The sequence below is a fragment of the Leptidea sinapis genome, chromosome Z (assembly GCF_905404315.1).
Source record: "Leptidea sinapis chromosome Z, ilLepSina1.1, whole genome shotgun sequence".
Lineage (NCBI taxonomy): Eukaryota > Metazoa > Arthropoda > Insecta > Lepidoptera > Pieridae > Leptidea > Leptidea sinapis.
The window spans coordinates 16682074-16704508 of record NC_066312.1 but is presented as its reverse complement, the minus strand read 5'-3'; the positions used below and the strand labels follow the sequence as shown (position 1 = coordinate 16704508).

Below are 22435 nucleotides of genomic sequence, written 5' to 3'. Positions count from 1 at the left end.
TAAATTGAATAAGCGTACCGTGCTAAGAAATTTTTTAATTAATAAAGAAATTGTGGATTAAATCCTATTAAATGGTGATGTTGCCACAGAAGTAATATTTACAGGAGCGAAATTCATCAAATTATAATAAGTGATTTCTGAAATTGAAAGAAACTGAGCTATTACTATCGACTAGTCTTTAGTAAGGGTGAAGACTTTTCATAAACAGTTACACAACATCATAAATAGATAAATTTTAACAGCAAATAAAATGCAGACACTTCCAATTGTTTGATAATACGAAAGCCCAATAAAAGTTTATGAAAGTAACATTATAAGGCATTGGTGAATTGCAGCAAACAGCCTGTTACTGTTATCTGGACGAACACTGGCTATGATGATGTTTCATGGCGTGGCTTCGCATTATAAGAGTAAGATTGAGTCAAAGAAATATGTAAATGAAAAATAACTTCCTGAATAAGACGTATCTTTTACAACTAGAACTTTACCAGTGGGAGGCTCATTGCACAGGATGCCGGCTAGATTATGGGTACCATAACGGTGCCTATTTCTGCCGTGAAGCAGTAATGTGTAAGCATTACCTACTGTGTTTCGGTCTGAAGGGGCCGTAGCTAGTGAAATTACTGGGCAAAAAAACTTAACATCTTATGTCTGAAGGTGATGAGCGCAGTTGTAGTGCCGCACAGAATTTTTAAGGATTTTCAAGAATCCTAAGTGGCACTGCATTGCAATGGGCAGGGCGCATCAATGACCATTATTATCATACAAAAATATTGTATCTGGAATTATTGAGGGTACCTAAAATAGAGGTAGCTAAAGAAGCTACACGCTCTTAGTACACTTTAAATATTATTATGTCCATTGAACGTCATAAAATAACTTGTCATTACACAGTTGTAGTATTAACTAGTTATAATATACGTACCGGTCGCAACGGAGAGCAAGTTTGCGTCCATTAAAATAAATAAAAAGAAATAATAAACGAGTGTCCCTCCGTCATTATCTGAGCTGTTTTAATTTTACTGCCATTTTTGTTTTAATCAGCGGAAACAATCGCACCAAGGCTGTTGTTTTTCTCTAGTGTTAGTACGTGCATAATCTAGCTGCATTGTTATTAATTGCAATATTGTAAGTTATATATTTTGCCGATGTTTGTAGTTACGTGACTGTAAAATACCTTATTCATTGTATTTTATTTAATACCAAGTCAATCACGTAAAATTAAAAAAATACGAAGTATTATTTATATCCAAAAAAAAATATGTATGTACGCAATAGCGTATAAATGTAGGTTTCTATGGCATTACAAAACAAAAATAACTCCAATTCTTACATAATCTATACATATAAATAAAATTGGAGTGTCTGTTTTTAATATTGTAATAACCGTTTTTAACTCATGTATATGAATATATATACGGTACATACACCAAATTTTTTTTTACATATTTGTCTGGCTGGCTGGCTGTCTGTCTGTCTGTTTGTTCCGGCTAATCTCTGAAATGACCGGACTGTTTTTGACGGGACTTTTATTGACAGGTAGCTGATGTAATAAGGAGTAACTTAGGCTACGTTTATTTTAGTAAAATAAAGTAATATTGCAATGTCCAAGAAACATTTTAACTCTAAAAATAATTTATATGGCAAAACAACGTTTGCCGGTCAGCTAGTATATAAATAATTTGATAAATGTTCGCCTTATCGCTACAATGTGGATAATAAAATAAAATGGCATAAGAAGCTAATATGAATAGAATGGTTTGTATTCAGAATAGTTTAACTATTTTGAATATAATATATTCTGAATACTAACCATTCTAGAGATCTCATGTTTTGGCTATCAATAGTTACTTGTTGTTATGTATTGATGTATATATAATTGCCAAATTCATATACTAAATAAATACCATAAAAATAGATATATATTTTACGCTATGCTAGACTGATAATTATCAATTAACTTCTTGGAATAATTGAAAAAACGTGACGCAGCGTGCGCATCGAAATAATTGACTCCTAATTTTTTTCTCCAACGCGATGTTTTAGAAGCATACGATCAAACATTGGAGTGATTTTATGAATACATCAAAAGCCATAGCTAAAGTAATCTACACCACGATTGGTATGACTTGGCGTATATTTAAACGGAGGATACTCTAGCTTGCTGTATATAAACTTAATCTGCATATGAAAAGTATATTTTGGAATTGCGATTTAAATTATTTATACTTAATTTAATATAAGAAATCCAAGGTTGTATAAGGTATTACACGCCTACCTTATACTTGACAGGTTCGACAAACAAAGTAGTGATAAATAGGAAAAATTTATTACTAAACGGTATGAACGAAAATATAAACGCTAATCGCAGATTTTTTGTTATGAAAACAATATGACAACCAAACTGTTTAACTGGCTCTTAAACGCTCGAAATCTTGTACAATATTACTTTAAAATTACCACATAAATAACTTCGACTTTATCCATTTTCCAGTTGTTTTTTTGGGGTTTCTTTAATATTTGAATCCAATCAGTCTGTTAGCGAGAACCTCATTAGTTTCAATTGGTCGTTTTTACATTTTTATCGTATTCTCCGGATAGACGTTTCTAGGGACTTTGATTTATAAAAAAATATTAAAATAAATAATCGAGTAAATATATGTAAGGCAAAAAAGAGCTAAAATAACGGCAGAAATAATACGAGAAAAAATCGAAATTTGAAGAGAATTTTAATGTTTGAACTGTCGTTATAAGCTGTAAGTTTTACGATATTCGAAGTGTAATAAAACTTTGAATTGATTTGTAAAAGGGTTTGCAAACACAAAGGTTAAAAAAGGCACGTTATTCAGCATAAGGTTGATACGTTAATGGATATTAAAACTCTTTAGGCCGTGTATTTATTTGCGTTGCTTAGGACACTTTATAGACTACCGCAGCCACCGATCTGCGTATGGTAATGCTTTCCATTGCCATGTATGTAGTTACAAGTTACAAGAAACCTGTGTGGTTTTAAATGTTTTGGTATAACTGATAACCTGGTAGGAAAACGCTTCACTGTTACAACATGTCTTAATAATTTAAACTGTAATACATGGGTAGATTCATCATATACAAATGTTCATCCGGTCAACAGAAGTTTGCATCACCGACATGCTGTAATGAACTTATCATTGAAATTGAACCAAATATGAAAAAATATTCATTTTTGGTATAAGTGTTTATTAATTTTTAACGATCCGCTCGTCTCTCGTGACTTCTACCTGTTCCAGTTAAAGTGTTACACACCCCATTTTTAAACTGACTGAAAAGCTTTTGATCCCGACCAAACTATTTTAAGGTTTTCTCATCAAGACCTTTCGGCCGATATATTTATTATGGGGGTCTGTACCTATTATGGTTACTGAGAAATAAAATTTCCAACGCCGCGGCCGTCATCCTGTTTTATATATATATATAGCTTAGTATTTATATATATATTTATGGAAAAGGAGGACAAACGAGCGCACGGGTCACCTGGTGTTAAGTGATCACCGCCACCCAAATTCTCTTGCAACATCCAGAGGGATCACAGGAGCGTTGCAGGCCTTTAAGGAAGGTGTACGCGCTTTATATATATATATAGATTATTTCGTTTAGTTTTATTTATATGTAACATTTTCATTTCATTTTGTTTCAATTTTGCCGTTGATTTGCGATACTATTACGTTCAAAATCACAGTATTTTATATTATTAAATTGTGCCAATATGTTTTTTACTTCATGTTTGTGATAATAAGGCAGAGGTGTTATTATGAACTAAAGTTCACGACTAATGTTAGGTGCTCTTAAAATAAAAGTAGTAGTTATCCAACTCCTGGTAGATTAAACGTAAGTTTTCTTCATAAGATACAATGTATTGAGTGTTCACTCAGGGATTTGTGATACTACTAAAATTAGACTTACTACTATACTTTTTGAATTAGAATATTTAAACTTATAATATATTTCGTTTTCTTTTTCTATAGTGATACTCAGATCTATTATCACTATAAATCATTGTGAAACCGTACATCAAACGTATTATTCTTAAAACTTCATAATGTCATGCTCCAATTTGAATTATTTTTTTTGAGTATTTTTTTCGAGCAACTGTAAGCTGTACTTTTAGACGCCCCTGGATTATCCATTCTTTCTGGAATGTTCTGTATATACTAGATTACGCAAATTATGTTTATGTGATTGATATTTGTCCTATTTGTGGTTTTTAATTCAAATATTGAATTGTTGTTTTCAATACAACTGTTGTCATATTTTTACGCGAGTTAAATCATGTAATATTCATATTAATAAACTAGCTGTCCCGGCTACCGTTGTATTGCCATATAAATTAATACAAATGAAAATTAGGGGGATAACTACTGATTCTCAGAACTGCAAATACACTTGTAAAATTTCATAAAAATCGATCAAGCCGTTTCGGAGGAGTATTTCAACTAACATTGTGATACGAAAATTTTATATTTATACTAGCTGACCCGGCAAACGTTGTTTTGCCATATAAAGTATAATTCACGCGATAGTTTTATAAGTAATAAAATATTGCCTATATTATAGCCTGTACATCATTTTGTTCTATTGTCAATAGTTTTTACAGCGCACGCAAAAATAGGTTTCGATTTTACACCTTGTGTTACAAAATAGCAATTTTATTACGGATCCATAATTTTGAAAAAAAAATAGCCTATAGCCTTCCTCGATAAATGGACTACCAACACTGAAAGAATCATTCAAATCGGACCAGTAGTACCAGAGATTAGCGCGTTCAAACAAACAAACACTGCAGCTTTATAATATTAGTATAGATTAATTAATATTTAAGTAGTATGCTATTGTCAGACTCTGACCGGCTAGACTTGACAGTGACAACTGATATACAATACCATATTTAAAACATTGCAAATATAGCCTTGATTTATTCTCTGAAGCTAAGTAGAACTTATAATAACCATTATTAACCATTATTATTATTAAAGTAAACCTACTTTCAGTATTTTCAGCTAAGATAATTTATACGTCTAGATAGTCTCATGCTGTTAGACAACCGTGACAATCTACTCGACGACTACGATATACGGCTCCAAAAGTGACAATAATCGTAACTAGAATTAGATTAATAATTAGATTGTATAAAAATACTCAATTATTTTTATACTTTTTAGTGCAGATTATATCTATTGTTTTGAAATAGTGTTTTTGTAGTCGTTTTTTTTTTTGGTTTTTTTATTTATTTTATGATTTTTAATGAATTCGAAGTACACTTACTAACAATTTGGCTGAATATGTGTAGATATACTAATTTTTTTAATGCAGCAATGAATGTAAGCGCTTCACAATTTGATTACAGACAGTAAGAAATTCTGCCACAGATCGCACCCTTACTGTAAGTCGTTAAGGAGTCTTATTGATCATCACATTCGACTACGACCATCACTTGGCCATAACTATGTTATGGTAGATGACTTAAATATCCGGACAGCATAAAAAAGATTCGGTCGAGTATCGTTAATTTGCTCCTAAGAGTTGAAGAGCTCCGTTACTTTGTCATGTTTATTGTAATCAGAACCTAACTATCTCACCAAACTATCATTGAAGTACTTTCCAATAAAAAAAGAATCATCGAAATCGGTTGGCGCGATATTGAGTTACTCGTAAATTTATCATCCATTTTGGTATACGTATGTATAGCAAATGTAACACTTTTATAGTTTTCTCATGGACGCCATTGACAGATCTGGACTTAAATACAATGGGACCACACGGAAAGCACCAGCATTCAAATAAAAAAATAATTATCAAAATCGGTTCACCCAGTCGAAAGTTTTGAGGTAACAAACATTAAAAAAAGAACATACCGACGAATTGAGAACCTCCTCTTTTTTTGAAGTCGGTTAAAAAGTAGTTCCATTTCTTATAATATTTTCATTAGTTCTTTATTTAAATTGTTGTTGTGGTTTTTTTAAATAGCTCGTAGTTAATTTACACATGAATTCTAAAAAATAGTAGTGTTTGTAAGGCTGACGTAAAGGTTATACCGTTTTCGTGTAATACATCCGTTACAGAAACAGTTTTACAAAATGATCTAATTTATGTTTGTACAGTAATGCATATGTAAATACAAGAAGGTGTTAGTATGACACAACGCATACAGACTCTTGTTTGAGATCTCATTGACATATTTACCTTAAACCTTACTCACCGCGACTTCCATTTATAAAAACTCTTATATTCATTATACGTAAATATATTACTGTTGAAAACCTTTGTAAAGTAAATATATATATACACTTTTATTAAAATGTTTAAGTATGTCGCTTAAAACTATTTCATTATTATATTTTTGTTAATAATAATTATAATTTAAATTTGTGTTAACGATCTGTGTAAAATATTATACGAAGGGCATAAGCATTTCTGAGTTGGCAATAACAATTGTATACAATGCGGAAAATATCACACATTAATCTATCTATCTAATATCTAATGAATTGCTGTTCGTTAGTCTCGCTAAAACTCGAGAACGGCTGGACCAATTTGGCAAATTTTGGTCTTGAATTATTTGTGGAAGTACAGGGAAGGTTTAAAAGGTAAATAAATAGGAAAATGCTCGGAATTAAATAAAAACAACAAATATGTTTTTCCTTTGATGCGTACCGCGTAGAATTTATTGACGCAACGGTTTGACAATAATGCTGTGAAACAATTTCATTACCTACAACAACAGGGTGCATTTTTACGAAGCAATTCTTGATATTATGAAATATTATTGACAAATTCATAAAAAAACATTATTTTATTTATTATATACAGAACAACGTCTGTCCGGTCAGCAAGTAATTAATAATAATGTGATCTTAGTTATATACTCAATGTGCTATATTATAGTACATATTTGGATTATATTATGTAGTGTGATAGGTTCTCTTTGTAAATCTAACTAAATAACATTATAGATGTATTTCCTGCAGAGAAACCAACATTTGACATAAAAAATCAATTAACCGTTAGAATCGATAAAATGTTATCATCGATTGCGTACTTCGAAAACAAGCCAAAGTCATTTTCCATCAATTTCTATAAAAACATCATTATTTGCAATTAGTTGAAATGTTCCAAAGCCTGCAAGAAATAGCCTTAACCTTTACCACTTTTGGCTTTGTTATTGCCCGTAAATACTATAATATATGGATTTAAACAATACTGTAAGTAGATTTCGCATTGTAACTAATAAGCTATTATTTACACTTGTTTACCGTGAAAAGGATTATTAACTTGCACTATTGACTTACAATTTTACCAAGAACATGAACAATATAAGCTATAATATAATATCCCGGATGTTTGACGCACGAATGACTTGATGTTAATATCTTGATATTGTTTTTGCCAATTTAAATTTAAATATAAACAATCTAATATCGCTTTGTACATTAACACTTTGTACCCCGCTATTGGATTTTTAAATATGAATTAATGTTTACAAGGGACATTTCAACTCTTTAACCATAAATAATTATACAAATTATTTAAGTTTTCTTTAGTGTTAATTCCGCCAATATTTGTCTTTAAAACAATTCGACACGTGTTTCGCCTCTACACGAGGCATCCTCAGGACGTGTTGTCTCGCTAAAATCTGGCACGAGACTCGTAAATAATAAATAGTTATTGACTAAGACTAATAAATAATTATTTCAAAAAACAATACAAAAATGAAATCTTAATCAAGACGAGAATCACAATACGAAATAGAAATTTTCTTCGTTCGATATTCATAAAGTAATAACTTTTATTATTGAAAGGTTTATTTTATTTTTGTACGGAAACGTCATGATTCGCTACTCGTCACTGTAAAATAAATGGAGGGGAGACTTGGCAGAGCAGATTTTGAAGCATTAATGATTGGACGGCTGAAGTGTGCGGACGTATCTCGAATTATAAAAGATAACGAGTGATTTATATGTATCTTGTGTTTAATTTACAATTACTGTTAGTGCTTATTGAATACGCTTACATAATAAATATATATCTAGTCTGCCCTATATGGCAAGCTGGCGAAATAGTATTATTTGTATATTTATTAGTAGTAGTAGCTGTCTATCTACTCGTGTTTTATCTCGACTCCTGTTATCCTTAGTCCCCCTGATAATGTGATCTGAGGGTAAGGAAACCTCGGGTTGACTAAAGTAATAATAAAAATGTATCTTTTACGTAAAATCTAATGTAAAACACAGTTACAATTTACACCTACACACATTTTAATCCTTTAAATGTGTTAGACTCGCTTTACTCAAAGAAAATACTAAGTAAAATATAATAAAAAAAAATACTTTAACCCAGTTGAGTGTACATTTACTATAATCATAATATAAAACTTCTAAACAGTTTTTATATCTTAACTCCATACCTTCTCGATTACTTATTAGTACTAAATATTATGAAATCTTCATGTTTTTGTTTTAATATTTTATAATACATATAGTTAACGTATATTTAAATGTTCGTGGCAATTAGTATGATATTAAATCTTAAAATATTTCTAGAAGGTTCTGTTAAGGTCTAGGTGTTACCAATGAACTTAAATCTCTCCCTCTCGCCGAATGTAGGTGCACTTTTGAAGAGACGGTGACCGGTTGGCTACAGACTGGTAAAACTAATATAACAGGTCCGCCTAACGTATATATTTAATTACTTTGACATAACCTACCTATGGGAAATGGCTGCAATGATAATGAAGAGTGATAAAAATGGTTTCTGTTTTTAACCGACTCTCAACTCCATTGGTATTTTTTTATGTATGTACACCGATTACGTTGAGATTTATGAACTGATTTTCGTGGTTCTTCTTTAGTTTAATGCGGAATATTTGCCATTTGGTCTCATAAAAATAAAATACTATTATTTGCTTGTACTACTTATACTTCACTCGCTACGCGTGATTTTGTTTCGTCTAGAACCAAACATTACAAGCGGGCATAATCTATCTATATATATAAAAGAGAATGTATGTTTGTATGTTCCCTAATAATTCCTAAACTATTATCTATATATCTTAATATATATAAATCGCGTGTCACAATGTTTGTCCTCAATGAACTCCTAAACTAATGAACAGATTTTAATGGGGATTACTTCTTGGAGTGCAGTTTGGTCCACCTTGAGAGATAGGATGGTTTTTATTTCGATTTGGGACCCATAATTATTTTTATCATCAATATTTGTTATGTATGGACATATTTTCAATGAGAGAATTTAGTGACGCACGGTTTGACAGTTCCACTGTGAAACAATTTCATTATAACAACAGGGAGCATTTTTTACGAAATAATTCTTGATGTTTTAAAATATTATTGTGCAAATTCCTATGAAACAGATTTATTTTTTTATACAGAACAACGTCTGTCCGGTCAGCTAGTATATATATATATAAGAGATTTCCATGTATATAGTCACTCATAACGATATCTCTGGAACCTTTAGAGCTAAAGACTTGAAATTTGGTAGGAATATTCTTTTCACCACCGAGTAGAGGTCAGCTAAGAACGGACTTTCCAAAAGTATTTTTTTTTATTATGAACAGAACAACGTCTGTCGGGTCAGCTAGTATAATTTATATGGAAAACAATGTTTGCCAGGACAGCTAGTTTGTGATAAATGATGTCTGCATTTTGATAATTTGTGGTAGATGATGTCTGCGTTTACTTCCTGTTATGAGGCTGGCAAGGTGTAAGGCTGTATTAATTTATTTTTAGGAGAAAATATTGCTAGACTGTATATATCACAGAGTAGGTAGAGATCCTAACGTATAATACTCTACATTTGCCAACTATAATCAAAAATACTGTGGAAGGATTTATTAGTTTTCATAATTAAATATTATGGACAAATTGTTTTTTCAGAAATCCATAAAGATTTAATCATAGTTATGACAATCAGCACATACTTATATGTTTACTTAAAAGTAATGATTTCATGTCTTTAACGGTTCTAAATTCTTGTTTTATTTTGTCTGAATGAGTTTTGTATTGGTTTATATAGTTAGTATTTCATATAGGTGAAGAATAAGTCTCTTGTCATTGCAATATTTGATTGGCTTTCTGGTACAATTATATACGTATGGATGCATCTCAAGTGTTTACATAATAAATTTAATTGCCACTGTAATCACCGATGTCTTATGCACTTCTAGCTCTAGTATTTCATTTACTGTGTTTCTCGTTGTTGCGGAAGTATAAATGATTGTTTAATAGTTAAACTCAAATGATGATAACATAAGGTTGCTACCTATTTTTCATTAAAAATATAATAAAAATATTCTTTTTATATTATTGATATATATAAATGGATATATTCTCAGCCGCTGGTATCGGCCTACGGCCGTTTTCAATAACGTATCTCTAGTTACGGATACATTGCTGTCACCGTTTGATGACATGATCTTATCTATCAATATATATACGTTATTGAAAACGGCCGCTAATGATTAAGATAAAGCAACTGTCAGTAGCTACGAATAAACGTAGGGAAGATTTTACTATACGGTTAATATAGTTTTGTAGAATCCAAAGGAACAGCCAAAAAGATAATATTATTCATTTTGTTTGGCAAATCGAGCATTGACGTTCAGTTATATAGTTTTGCTGCCACGTGTTTTTGTTTTATATGATGGTTTTATAATAATGAGATGTTTGTTTAATTATTAAGTATTTATTTCAGTACAATATACAAAACTAATGTTCTTAATATTAATAATTAATATAGCCTGATAACACACTCACATGTTAGCTGCCATCTAATAATAGCTTCTATTTATTAACCTAGAATGTCAACTCAATCAATGACGACTGACTCACAATAATTATTGACAGTGACATTGACGTTCACTACAGTTTTACGTACAGCGTTCAGATCGTCGACGGTTGTCATTCAGAGCGTAAGGTCCATAATTCATTAACGGCCGTTTTCAACAACGTATCTCTAGTTACGGATACATTGCTACCACTGTTTAATGACAAGATCTTATCTATCCATAGTTATGTCCAACATAGTTATAGTCCAATGCTATCTGTTAATAGGTTATTAAAATGTAAGTAAGCGTAAAAGGATAGATTTTACTACCTCTAGTAAGTTAAACTAAGGATAGATGGGTTATTGAAAACGGCCGTAAGTGTATCAATACGTTATCAATTGTGTTCTGTCACAGTCTTCATAGCTGTGAGTCAAAATGTATATGATCGCTTGAAGGCTGGTGTTCCCCAAGGCTGTTCAACGCGCATTGTTATGCCGTTGACCATGACCATGCAGGGCTTTATCGGTAAATAGCCGACTAGTGCCGAAATAAACTTGCCAATTCTACTGTCACTACTCCACTGAAGGTCGTGGAATGGAGTCAAACGAACCTTGTTTCATTTAAACCTAGAAAATTTTGATTGATGTTGTAAGGTACTGATATTTTGACAATGTTAGTGGTCGTGAGTTTATGGGGCCGTCTCTGATTGGTCTGTTTCTTGTTTTTATTGTATAGTCATTAGTTTTAAGTTATGCATTAGTGTAATCAACTAATTGTTATCTAATCGAATCGGCCTTTGTTAACTAGTAGATAGGTCCCAAAAACAAATTTAGACTGTTGACCCCATCGCGCGAGCCGAACGTACCGTGGCGCGGTGGCAGCTGGCGACAACTGAATCGGCCCTTCTTCCCTACTATTTAAACAATACGTTCAGACAGAAAATTGCATACACGCTCCAATGTTCGATTAAGGATTGGTCACTATATACCGCACTACATAAGAGTAATCGCTTTTTTATTACGGCAACTATTCGTGGCATCTTGACACTCAATGGCATCTTTTAAAATTTTTAACATACGCTTCGTGTTATTTTACATTGAAATTAATAAAATACAAAATAATTACTCATGATATGTGACCCCAGTGTCTTTCTTATTTCTTATAGTATTATTTTTACAAAGTTTTACTACGCAAACGCGCCAAGTTGACAACAACGCAATTTTAGTTTTCAATTATTAGCATAGTTTAACATTACATGTGGATCGTCAACGTCACACATTGTTCGAGACTGGCTCGAGTGCGCCCACTTGGGCGTAGTTTTCTTTGCCACACTTTGCCATTACTCCTGCGTTACATCTAGTTGAGGCGCTGTAATGTCGCTTAATTGTGTGTCTGTATCATTTATTACGGAAAGTGTTCTGAAGCATTTCTACCGAGCTTTTTCCAAGTCTATTTACCTAATTTCTGTCACCAAATGACATTTCTCCGTAGTGTCCTCTTCTTCTTCTCGCATTCACATAGGCTCTTCACAGAGAGGTATAATAGGTTGTTAAGAAATTTCAATAGGGACACATGTAATGCGCCTCATAATTTTCGCCATATCTCTCTGTTAGAAGTTATTGAGGACGGTTGGTCCATCGCATAGGTGACATGCCGCGCAGTCTAATGCCTCCCAATTACCCTGGATGACAAGGTGGTCTATGGACTGACTGCATCGATACTTATCCAAAGAAGACGAGTACGAGTATGCGGGTCTGCACTATGGTATTTAGTTTCTCAATAAATACTCAAGTATCAAAACGTTTGTGCGAATTTCGGTCTTAGATTTGTGGTCTTGAAGCCGGTGTATTTTACGTTAAAATAAATTGAGCGCTCCTTCACGTTAAAAAAAACCACTTGCATTGTGTTTGCAGATCGATGCAATAATACGTTTATTGCATCTTTACAAAAAAGCGCAAACACCCACTTATAAGGCCGCTGGTGCTTCTGTCATTCTTCTGGCGTTGAAAGAGATTATGGGCATCGGTGATGACTATGATCCATGAAATAGCTTATTTATTATCCACGCTCTTTACTTCTCTTATTCCATAAGAAAAAACAATAACAAAATCTCACAATTTTAAAACTTCTTTTGTTTGTGTTTAACACGATTCCGGCCTAATAAAAAGATGAATTATCATAATGTTGTTAATTTGTCAAAAACCACAAATTAATAACTGTTAATAACATTATTATAATTTCTTTTTATAAGCTTAAAACAAGTCCGTTAAGTCACATCGCTATTTATATCAAGCGTAAACAGTTATTTCTTTCAGTACGTTATTATTTCTTTAAATTGTTATAGTATTGTAATAATGTTATACCAAAAACAATACCAATATGTTACAAATGCAAATAAAATATCATAGGATAGCTGACTTTAAAAAGTTTTAGCGTTATATTGTCTTGAATTCAACCAGTCTATGGTTTCAATTTTGATAGCAGACTAAAAAAGACGTTAATCTTAAGGTGTAAATCTCAATATATACACATACTAGCTGACCCGACAGAGATTGTTCTGTAGATGATAAAACAAAAACTGTTTTATAGCAATTTTCCAATAATATTTCAGAACATCAAGAATTATTTCGTAAAAAATGCTCCGTGTGGTTATAATGAATTTGTTTCACAGTGGAACTGTCAAACCGTGCGTCACTAAATTCTCTCATAGAAAATATGTCCATACAAAACAAATATTGAAAATATAAATAATTATGGGTCACCAGTCGAAATAAAAACTATCTTATCTCTCAAGTTGGACCAAACTGCACTCAATGAAGTAATCCCCATTATAATCCGTTCATTAGTGTAGGAGTCCATCGCGAACAAACAACGTGTCACGTAATTTATATATATTAAGATAAATAAAATTGGAGTGTCTGTTTGTAATATTGAAATAACCGTTTTTTACTATATGTATATGAATATATATCCGACCGTCTTTGACGGGACTTTTATTGGCAGGTAGCTGATGTAATAAGGAGTAACTATGCTACGTTATTATTAGAAACATTGTTTTATTTTCGAAAAATAAATTAATATTGCAATGCGCAACGGTCAAACTCTAAAAATAATATATACGGCAAAACAACGTTTGCCGGGCCAGCTAGTTACAAATAAGATTAAAATGTATATTAATGAATGAAGACTCTATGTGCAATTTTCTTTCCTAATCTATTATTTTCAAGAATTACAATTTTCTAGAAACGTTTACAAGGAAAATTCTAGATCTCGTATGAATGTGACCGTCAGATAAAAATACACTGCGTGTAATACTATCTTGCGTTTATCTTCATAGTCTCATGGTTTCCTTGTAAAAATATTGAATGATGCAGTGTATGAATGTTTAATATTGATTTTTACGTTATAATGTGGCATCCAACATTTATTGTCAATAAAACCATACTCTACCTTACCATCTTCCGTACCTGTATCTCATAAAACGCAATAGTAAGACAGCTATAATGTTGAAGCTGTACTTATTCCCTAAAATAAAAAACAAGATTGTGACTTCTAAATACCGCTAAGCAAATTAAATTGAGACTGTTGGCTTTTTTTTATATTGACACACTTTTACACTAACCATCTTGCTCCAAACTAGGCATAGCCTTTTTTTATGATAATAAGGGCCGAGACGAGCAGGACGTTCATCTGATTGTAATTGATACGCCTTGCCCATATAAAATCAAAAATTCTGAGCGGCACTACAACTGCGCTCGTCACCTTGAGACAAAAGATGTAAAGTCTCATTTGCCCAGTAATTTCACTAGCTACGGCGAACTTCAGACCGAAACACAGTAATGCTTACACATTACTGCTTCGCGGCAGAAATAGGTGCCGTTGTGGTACCCATAATCTAGCCTGTTCTTTAGGTGCAAAACAACGACATATTTAATACAATATACTTACTCAAACATACATGACTTCGAAACAATCGTCCCCATTCATCATATAAATGCTTGTATCTACCGAGATTGGACCCCGGGACCTCTAGCTCAGTAGGCAGGGTCACCCAGTGGTTAGGGTTTTATGGGTCCTCCTGTATCTCATACTAAGTACTTATCTTGATATTTGTTGTACCGTGGTACGGAAACCTTGTTGTTGGTTTTTGTCGTACCTAGTTGTCGTAGTTAATTGTGACATTATACTATAGTTTATACAGTTTTATTCTAAATACTAAAAAGGTAAGTTAATCGAAAATGAGGTTGGCTATCGATGGCGATAGTCATGTGATGTCAAAATTAACAAAGTAACATAGAGTATGGACTCTTTGTTACTTTGTCAATGTTTGCATTTAGTAAATAGTTTTGACATTTACGTATAACTCGTAATGTTTAGCGATTAAGGTCGCTTATTCAAACAATAGAGTAAATCAAAAACCCGACTTGCATAAATTAGTTTAGCTAATGACAATCGGAACCGATCGACGGAAGGGTCATTCAAATTTCTCTAGAGGCAAAAATTAACGTAAACACATAGCGCTTAAAAACTGTCCCAGCACGCGGATAAGTTCGGTTAGGCGAGTGAGTACGATCGGATGCTGATCGGGCGGGATTTTCAAAACAGATTAAACAAGGTGCTGAAATTTTTCGGATCGTCATCCCAAGGTGAATTGAATCACTTTTCACGTGTAAGTAGACCAATTATATAAAAATACAATAACATGTATTTTATTTGAGGGATGGCATTATGCATACTGTAGGTAGTAGGACATTTTATTATAGAATTAAAATAATTATTTAGTTACTAACAGATTTGGTTTTAATTTTGCCTTTTTATACGATAGTATTCTGCTATATCTTTTTTTGTTCACTTTGTACTATAACACACACAGTAATGCTCACTTTTTTTTCGATTCTTTCTATCCTATATAAAAAATGTTCTTATTTCACGTTATTTTTAATTTAGATTCCTATAAGACAGGAGTCGTCAAGATTATGCATAAAGACTGTTCAATTGGAGACCTAACAAGACATCTCAAATGAGATCACTTCAATTTATAAGTGAAGATTTCTATTTATCCAATAATAAATTCAGGATACTTTATAAAAGCGCTGTACTGTAATCAGTACTAATGTACCAGGAGAATTTATTTGGCTCCATGGCAATACGATTTTACTCCTTGAAAAAACACACAGCATTTGTTTTTAAGAGTTTGTTAGCACTCATATGCACCACATTGCAAGAAGAGACTACTTGATATACTCATCTCCACAAAAATTAAATTAGAATATAAATTATATGGTTGTAATAAAGTGCGTCATATAAATATTTCAAACATAATTTTATATTCAGTGTTGTAACAATAAGTTTCTCTACACTTTTATTTTTTACCACATAAATTTTGTTTGTATGTTTTGTGTGCATTCTTTTTGTGATCTTTAATAAATATTCTGGTACAATTAATGTATTATTGACAATTCATCTATTATTTAAACTTAAATTTAAGCTGACCATATTCACGTGTATGACCAGAGGAATCACAGAATCGTTGTCGGCCTTTTATAAAACTGTACACTTTTTTTTGAAGGTGTATACTAATCTAGCTAAAATGTATAGTTCCAAATTCCATTTCTTTTATTATGACTATCATATATAACGCATGTATCGTCCACCTATCTGATAAACATTGACAATATGTCAAGCGCGCGATCCAGTTACCCTTAGTTACCGTAATCATGCCGAGCCGAGAGCCAATCACGTCAAAGACGTTGGCCGCATGACAAAGTGACATAGCACATCGTAATATCGATCAAGATTCAAAACCAATAACACTCTTTATTTTATGCAGTGATAGTTTACTCATTGCTGTATTGTGAATTTTTGGTGCTAATTATCAACGTTTTGATAGTATGGCAAGACTGCTTCCATGTTTTATATACGTTCACTGATTTTGAAACAATGTAACAGACAAAAATTGTAACAGTTTAATTTCTTACAGGATGTTTGAAAAATTTCGACAGTACTTTGGTGCGCAAAGTGAATCCATACCAATGTCCTTCGTGCTTGGTTTCTACGTGAGTCTCGTCGTGAAGAGATGGTGGGAGCAGTACAAATTACTGCCTTGGCCGGATACGTTAGCCCTCTTCATATCAGCTGGAATTCCTGGAGCGGTTAGTAAAGTAAATAAAGACAAGTATATAAATATGTACTACACCTTCAACTTTTTAAATTACATATGATATCTATGATTGCACCAATCTATCCATTCATTGTATTTAAGAAATGCTAAACCTCCACATATCAAAACTTAGCATTTGTGTAAAGATACGAATTTCTTCCATCTTTATATTCCTTCATTATATTATTTATTGTATTGTAGTTGAGAAATGCTAAACCACCACATTTTAATACTCAGCGTTTGTATAAAGATACAAATTTCCTCCATCCTTATATTCTGTCATGTTATGAAGAGAAATTAAAAAGAATCTATTATTCTTAGCTTGATATTATATTGTACTAGGGAATATGACATCTGCAGTATTTAGATTACCTATTCTTATATTTACATCGCAATAACTTTTGCATGTTGAATGTTTTATAACTTATATTATATTATAATAATTTTTATATGCAGTGAAACATATGTAAACATAAACTTTATTGTTTTTGCGATTACTGATGCGATGTTTTGTCCGCGCAACGTTTCATATGCAAAAACTATTAGGTACGGTTTTTACTTACAAACTGCGATGCGAAAAAACTTGATTGATTCGTATTCATATAGGTCAAAGCGTAGTAAATGATAGATATTGCGAATTGTATCGAAGCTGTGTGCTTCTCGAAAGATATTAAAGTAGACAAATAGAGAATTTATTTACTAATTATTCTACCGAACAGAAAAAGTAGTAAACGCTTCTTCTTTTGCATACAATGACGCTCTAATACATATAGAACGTCATTGTTTGCATACCATATACTTATACAAATATTTGGTATTCAAATGAAATAATTTTTATAATGTCTTTAAACAAAGGCCAAAATATACTAATATTAGAAAGAGACTGTTAATCGTCCACCTTAATGAGTAGATTAACGGCCATTCTAATATACTATCTACAGATAGAGATTTATATCTATCTGTTGATAGAGCTAGATAGAGATAAATAAACAGTAAAATGTATAAAAAAGCAGTAGAAGGTAGTAATAAATTACTAAGTCAGTAATTAGCTGTCAATAATCTGAAGCTGTCCCAATATACCCGACAAGTAATTCTTATCGCCTTATATTGGGACGTGTGAGTTGAAATTTCCATACAAACTTCTATTGCTGGTAAGCTATACGTCGTCCCAATGACAGACAGCGTGTTCGGATAAGGTGAGTTACCGTCGATAAGTTTATTGTGACAGAAAAGTCAACGATAGTTACGATTTTATCTCAAGTAAGAGATAGACTGAATATTGGGAACGGCCGTAAATGTTATTACAATATCTTAGATAATTTATACGTTTAGATAGAGCTTATTTCTGTTAGGTTAGGTTTATAACAGTACAGTACAATACGTCTTACAGTCGCGATACGTATGTCACTTCGTTTTAGTATGCGTGCGTTTCTGAAAATAGAGGTTAACAGTTCGCCGCTATCTTTTTCGTCATGTTCACAGCTGTCACAGTCTATCTAGCGATATAAATCATCTAAGATAAATATAAACAATTTCAACCAATCTCATTTGTTATTCAAGAATATGGTGCAAGACTTCAAGATCACCGCTCATGCAAGAGTGACAATGCCTGAGTTAATAAACTATGCATGAAATTGGTTTTACTCTCATTAATTATATACGTTTGCATTCATAATTCAAGTTTGATGATAAAAACGGTACTTAGCATTGCGTCATTTAAAGCATTGTTAGTTTAAAATCAAAATTATGCATGACCTTAGTCATCATAAAAAATACTTAGGAAGGAATATTTAAACGAAAAGTAAGACGAAAAAATAAATGAGCTATAAATAAATTCGTTTATTTTCTGTGAACAGAATCGTGAGATAAAAAAAATGCTGTCGGCGCTTTTTATTGGATTACTAGCTGTTACCCGCGGCGTCGCTCGCGTTGATGTTCTTAAAGAAGCGATTGAAATGAAAATAAAACATTTAATTGTTTATCCCAGATCCCATAAAGATTTCAGAGTTCTTAAACTAAATTTAGTTTGAAAAGCTAAAAAAACTGCCTTATTAAAAGTTATTGATGTAGCGCTCTTTAATCTTATTATTTTTTGAATACAGCTGGTAAACAGCTGATTACATAGAAATATTAATCCAAATATTTAGCTCTTCGTTTAGTTAGGATTTATTTGCATGATGTCCGAAAGATTCTCTTCGAGACCTGAAAACAACTAATATAACAAATGTTATTTTTTTTATTTCTTTTAAATTACTGGATCTTCCATATGTTCGGAAAAAGTAGAGCTCGTGAGAAGAACATACAAGAAACTGCATCCAATATATGAAATACAAAGGGGCTAATGTCAAGTGTGGCTGTCTGTTTACGACTTGTCAATCAAAATCGTTTACAATAGATTCGCCTTGCTATTCTGTCTTGCTTCCTTAAGATATGTTCTTTTTTCGTGCTTCAAGTCAGGTACTGCGATAAAAATGGAGTTTAGTTACACACGATAAGCAGCCACTTCGTACGGTCGAAATTCAACCGTGTTTTGTCACTGTAGCAATCTCCAACCAATCTTTCCGACGACAAATTTTATGCAAACGAGCTGGCATATTACATACAAGCAGCTGATTGTGACTTTGGTCGCATAATCTTATTCCGCGATACCTACTCTTAGCATAAGTAATAACATGACGGTCCTCTTACGGCCGTACCCAATATTCAGTCTATCTCTTACTTGAGATAAAAATCGTAACTATCGTTTACTTTTCTGTCCAAATAAACGTATCGACGGTAACTCTTATCCGTACACGCTGTCTGTCAATGGGCGTAGGTATAGTTATAGCTTACTATATATTATATATACCGTATAGCTCACCAGCGATAGAAGTTTGTTCCATTAGTGAAAACCTGTAATTGGCTGTTTGTTACTATTTAAGTATCTACAGAAATTGTATTAGCTGTTGGTTTTCCTTTAATAAAATAAATAAATAAGTATGGAAATTTTAATTCACGCGTCCCAATATAAGGCGATAAGAATGACTTATCGGATATATCGGGACAGCTACATATTATTGTCAGCTAATTACTGACAGTAGAAGATAGTAATTTATCTCTATCTGTAGATAATATATTGGGTATGGCCGTTAGTAGATAGCTGCAGCCTGCAACAGACACAATACTTTGAATTATAGAAGTAAATTTACTCAAAATCTAGGCTATTTTTAATAGTCTATTAAATAATTAGTAAAAATGTATATATAATACCATACAATGTAACTCCAATCCTTAATAAGTCTAATTAGAATATTTTCAAGATAATATATATTTAACTAAATCACTTAACTAATTTGTGAAATTTTCTTTATTACCTAATCTATGTGATTTTCTAAAGGTCTGTGCAATCGCAAACGAAGCGTTACCAAGGTGCGAGATTGTAATGCGAAGGCTTGAATACAAAGACTATTAGTTTAACTATATTTATGTGATGTTTTTTATATATTGCCGCACGATATAAAGTGACGCGAATGCTATTGTTGTATTATTTAGAGAATATCGTGTTATTTACAAGCGGCAGCCAAGCTGAATGTTAGTTTTTGTTTTTATCAATACTGTTAGATAAAAATACAAATTACTTTTTTGCCGGATGAATTACCGATATGAGGTTTGGAAGAAAACGCTGTTAGTGACCACAAAAAAGCGTGTACTCTTTTCTATAAATGCCGGCAATGCTCCTGTAATTCCTCTGGTGCTACAGGAGAATGTCGATACGCTCAATTACCCTCTGCTTGCAAAAAAAAAATTGTGAATATTTTTACGGGAATTTTACACTAAACCTAGGTTGTTCACTTTATTTTTCTCATTAAAAAATTATTGAAGTTTCAGTAATAAATAAAACTAAATTCTATCGAAAAGGCTACATTTTGAATTCTACATTCTTAATTTTAAAGCCTTTCTTAATGCTAATACATCTCCTATTTAGGTCAATACGAAGTAAACATTTGCAGAGTTAATGTAGTTTAAGGTTTTGTTGGAGAAATCAGACTACTGACAGTCAGAGTACTGCAAAATTCTGTCGCTTTTTGTTTGTTTTGTAATTATTTAATTCAATGATAAATCAGAATCTATTGAAATTTAACCAAAACGTAAACAATCCTTCTCATGCATTGTTATATTTTTTGTTGAGGTTTAATGAATTATTTATAATTAACCTTTGCGATGACGACTTCCTTGGCATTATTTTAGTGTAAATGAGCAGTAATTTTGGTAAGCTATTTATTACATCACTATGTTTACGTCATACCAGAAATTACTTTCGCAGTTCTAGTATTTTCTTTGTGCAAATATGGTGTTATTACTATGTATGAATTATCAATCTGTGGTTTGCAAGTAAACGTGCCATAAATAATATAAAAGAAAAACATCCATTGATTAAATATGTTAATAAAGATAGATAGGTCATGGACTTAGATTTGTTATTTTGAATTATTACCTGATCGAACATTAATTACTTATTTCTAAATATAGGCATAAAATGATCAACTGTAATAATAATTTTATAACTTTGGCTTATTGCTTTGATTTGCCTGCAGATTTTTTTATAAATTTTGTTATGTCCCGTCCGTACTGATATTTTATGCTTGGATAAATTTTCAGATAATAATTCAGAATACAAGTAGGAGACTTAGCATAAATATATTTAAAACTAAACTCATATTACATAAATATATGTGTTGCTTCTTTAACCTGATTCCAGATATTATATGCTCAGAATACAATATAGTCTGTGCTATGCAATTATGATCACAGTGGTGTATAGTACCTACACACAGTAACTGAGCCTGTTCACTTGATAAATTTGCCAGTAATTGATTTTTGTGTTGTTTTAAAAACGATGAATCCAATGACGTTCTATATGTACTTATAAATCACGTCGTATAAAAACAAAGACCGAAATATGGAACATGCTACAAATTATAATAACACCATAATAACCTTCGACTGCTGTATTATTTATATATATATAAATATTCTTGGTCAATAAGAAGCAATATAAAACATTTATTCAGTTTAGGTTACGTATGTTGAATTTTGAACCCGATTCAGACAGTGACAGTTGACACATGACTAAGGAGTAAAGTGTGCTTACATTGTCTTTAGACACACTTTTACTGTTCCCCTATCAGACTACGATATGTCCTTAGAGACCTAACTCACCGAGACGCCACGGCGACGTCGCCGCCTATGTAGGCATGGCTACCTTCGCTACATGGTTACCAAATGGAGTAGCCAGTGGCTACCCTGTGGTGTTTTGTGTTTCGACACTCATTCTTTCTACAAACACGCATGCGTCTGTTTTTGCGCCAGGTTAAACACTGAGTGAGTGAGACGCAGCTTGCTCGTGTACATTTAATTGGTGACGTCGATAGCTTGGCATGTCTTTAGAGTACACACAGCGCGTTGACTATCGT

The 22435-nt window shown here is 32.2% G+C and overlaps 1 protein-coding gene across 2 annotated transcripts in view; it reads left to right on the top strand.

The window, feature by feature from the left end:
• Window positions 1–22435, top strand: part of LOC126978737 (bestrophin-4) — a 69808-nt gene that overhangs the window by 17915 nt on the left and 29458 nt on the right. Inside the window, exon 3 of one of the 2 annotated variants that reach the window (XM_050827783.1) lies at window positions 16803–16983. In XM_050827783.1, the coding sequence (XP_050683740.1) occupies window positions 16803–16983 (181 nt within the window). The remainder of the gene's footprint in view (window positions 1–16802; window positions 16984–22435) is intronic. The other variant, XM_050827784.1, reaches the window with a different exon arrangement.